This window comes from Sinocyclocheilus anshuiensis, unplaced genomic scaffold (genome assembly GCF_001515605.1).
Source record: "Sinocyclocheilus anshuiensis isolate Anshui unplaced genomic scaffold, SAMN03320099.WGS_v1.1 scaffold191, whole genome shotgun sequence".
Taxonomy (NCBI): Eukaryota; Metazoa; Chordata; class Actinopteri; order Cypriniformes; family Cyprinidae; genus Sinocyclocheilus; species Sinocyclocheilus anshuiensis.
The window spans coordinates 76,334-78,226 of NW_015549570.1; the positions used below are offsets into that span (position 1 = coordinate 76,334).

General features: G+C 36.5%; 1 protein-coding gene across 1 annotated transcript in view; it reads left to right on the forward strand.

Moving 5' to 3' along the window:
- The first annotated feature begins 671 nt into the window (after nucleotides 1-671).
- LOC107657332 (N-lysine methyltransferase KMT5A-A-like) overlaps nucleotides 672-1,893 on the forward strand; it is an 18,696-nt gene continuing 17,474 nt past the window's right edge. The window contains exons 1-2 of the mRNA XM_016445375.1: nucleotides 672-727; nucleotides 1,076-1,112. Coding sequence (XP_016300861.1) covers nucleotides 672-727; nucleotides 1,076-1,112 — 93 coding nt within the window. The remainder of the gene's footprint in view (nucleotides 728-1,075; nucleotides 1,113-1,893) is intronic.

Here is a 1,893-nt window from a genome sequence, read left to right on the forward strand (position 1 = left end):
GTATTTGTACGTTTAGAGGCTGAAAATACGTCAGTATTGTACGTTTTAGTGCCTGTAAAAACGTACGTAAATGTACGTTTTATAGAACCACATTTTACGTAAAATACATACGAATTATCATGAGATCACGTTGCAACAATACCATTACGATGACCATGCTGCCACTAATGGCTACCAAGAATACCGCATCCGTAGTTGCTCTCCCAGTTCCTGCTTGTGGCAAAGCATCATTGATGTTTATTTCACCTAAAAATATCTTTCATAACATAGTTGAGAATCATTTTATATAAAAGTTTTATTTTTTTTAAAACAGGACTTTTGAAAGTCCCGATGTCCTCTACAGAGGACATGGCATAACATATGAATTAAATATCTTTTTTTTTTTTTTCATTTTTCTTATGCTCTAAACAACGTACCCTTACCGTGAAGTGTTACCGCATTTTTGTTCCCGTTGTTACTAGGTGACATGCATGTAAACGTGCCAGAATTTACAGATTTTAACCATGCTAACTAGATTTTAGCAAAAATGTGTGTATAAAACTGTAAAACAATGAAAGACAAACTGAAGACCGTGTGTTTTTTTTTTAAATATTTTTGTTATGAGTCACTTTTAACTCGATCATGACTAATTCCTCTTATTTTATTCAGGATCTTCACAGAACTCACGGAGAATGTGGTCTACAGAGGACATTGAGGCTGTGGAGGAAACTCTGATGGACTGCATCAGGTCAGGAAAGGTTCCTGGGAAAGCTCAGTGTATGGAGTGCATTGAAAGCTCCCCAGCAGCACTTCAACGGAGAAGTTGAGAGGCGGTGAAATTTTATGTTAAGAATCGTATTGATTCCTTAAAGTGATGCATTTTCTCTATTCATCTACTCCAGAGTTTTGTGTACTGTTACAAGCCTAGTATTTATAGAAATCTATAGCAGTATGAATGCCAGGCATGTGGTGTTTTAATTGAGAGTGGATTCCAGTATGCACAGATCATCGTTATTTAGCAAAGACCATGATACCCATGGTGTCAGTGCTCCATGAACATTCCCTGCTTGTCATACAACTTGACTTGCCTTTTCAGATTCCCAAAACTGAAGAAAATTAGATGTGTTAAACAGGTGAGGTAAGGCTTTTTTTACCGTTTACATCCCCAGAAATGGTCTATTCAAATACAGTTGATGGGAATTAGTGAAAGGCAAGATAAAATATAAATACAGACAATTCTCTCTTTTAAACATATCTTTAATGATTATCTAAACTTAATTTTTGTTGTTAATCTTTTAATGGCTTATAATTGTATAAAAATAGATAATCTATAGATAATTCATAATAGTGACACCCAGTGGTGGTTTGTGGTAAGACACAATAGCGACATCCCCACCAGAATAGAAAAACCGGACAGAAATGAAGCTTTCTAAACTTTAGATTTTTTTGGATCAAAAATTCCTCCTGACACCTCTGACTTAAAATTATGGCTTTATTGTATTTAGAAATTGCTGTCCCCACATGTAACCTCAAGAGTCAAAAGTCCCCACAATGTAGCAAAAACAAGTATGTGTGTGTGTGAAAGAGTGTGTGTGTGTGTGTGCACGCGTTTTTGACAAATGAGGACATAAATGTGTATAAAGGGTATGACATAGGTATTACAAGGAGAAGGTGACTTTTCAGGACATTACCCCATGTCCCCACTTTTCAAAACGCATATAAATCACACAGAATGGAGTGTATTGAAAATCTGAAATAGCACAAAGTTTCCTGTGAGGGGTAGGTTTAGGGGTAGGGTTGGTGTAGGGCAATAGCACATACAGTTTGTACAGTAGAAAAACCATTACGCCTATGGGATGTCCCCACTTTTCACAAAAACAAACCTGTGTGTGTGTGTGTGTGTGTGTGTGTGTG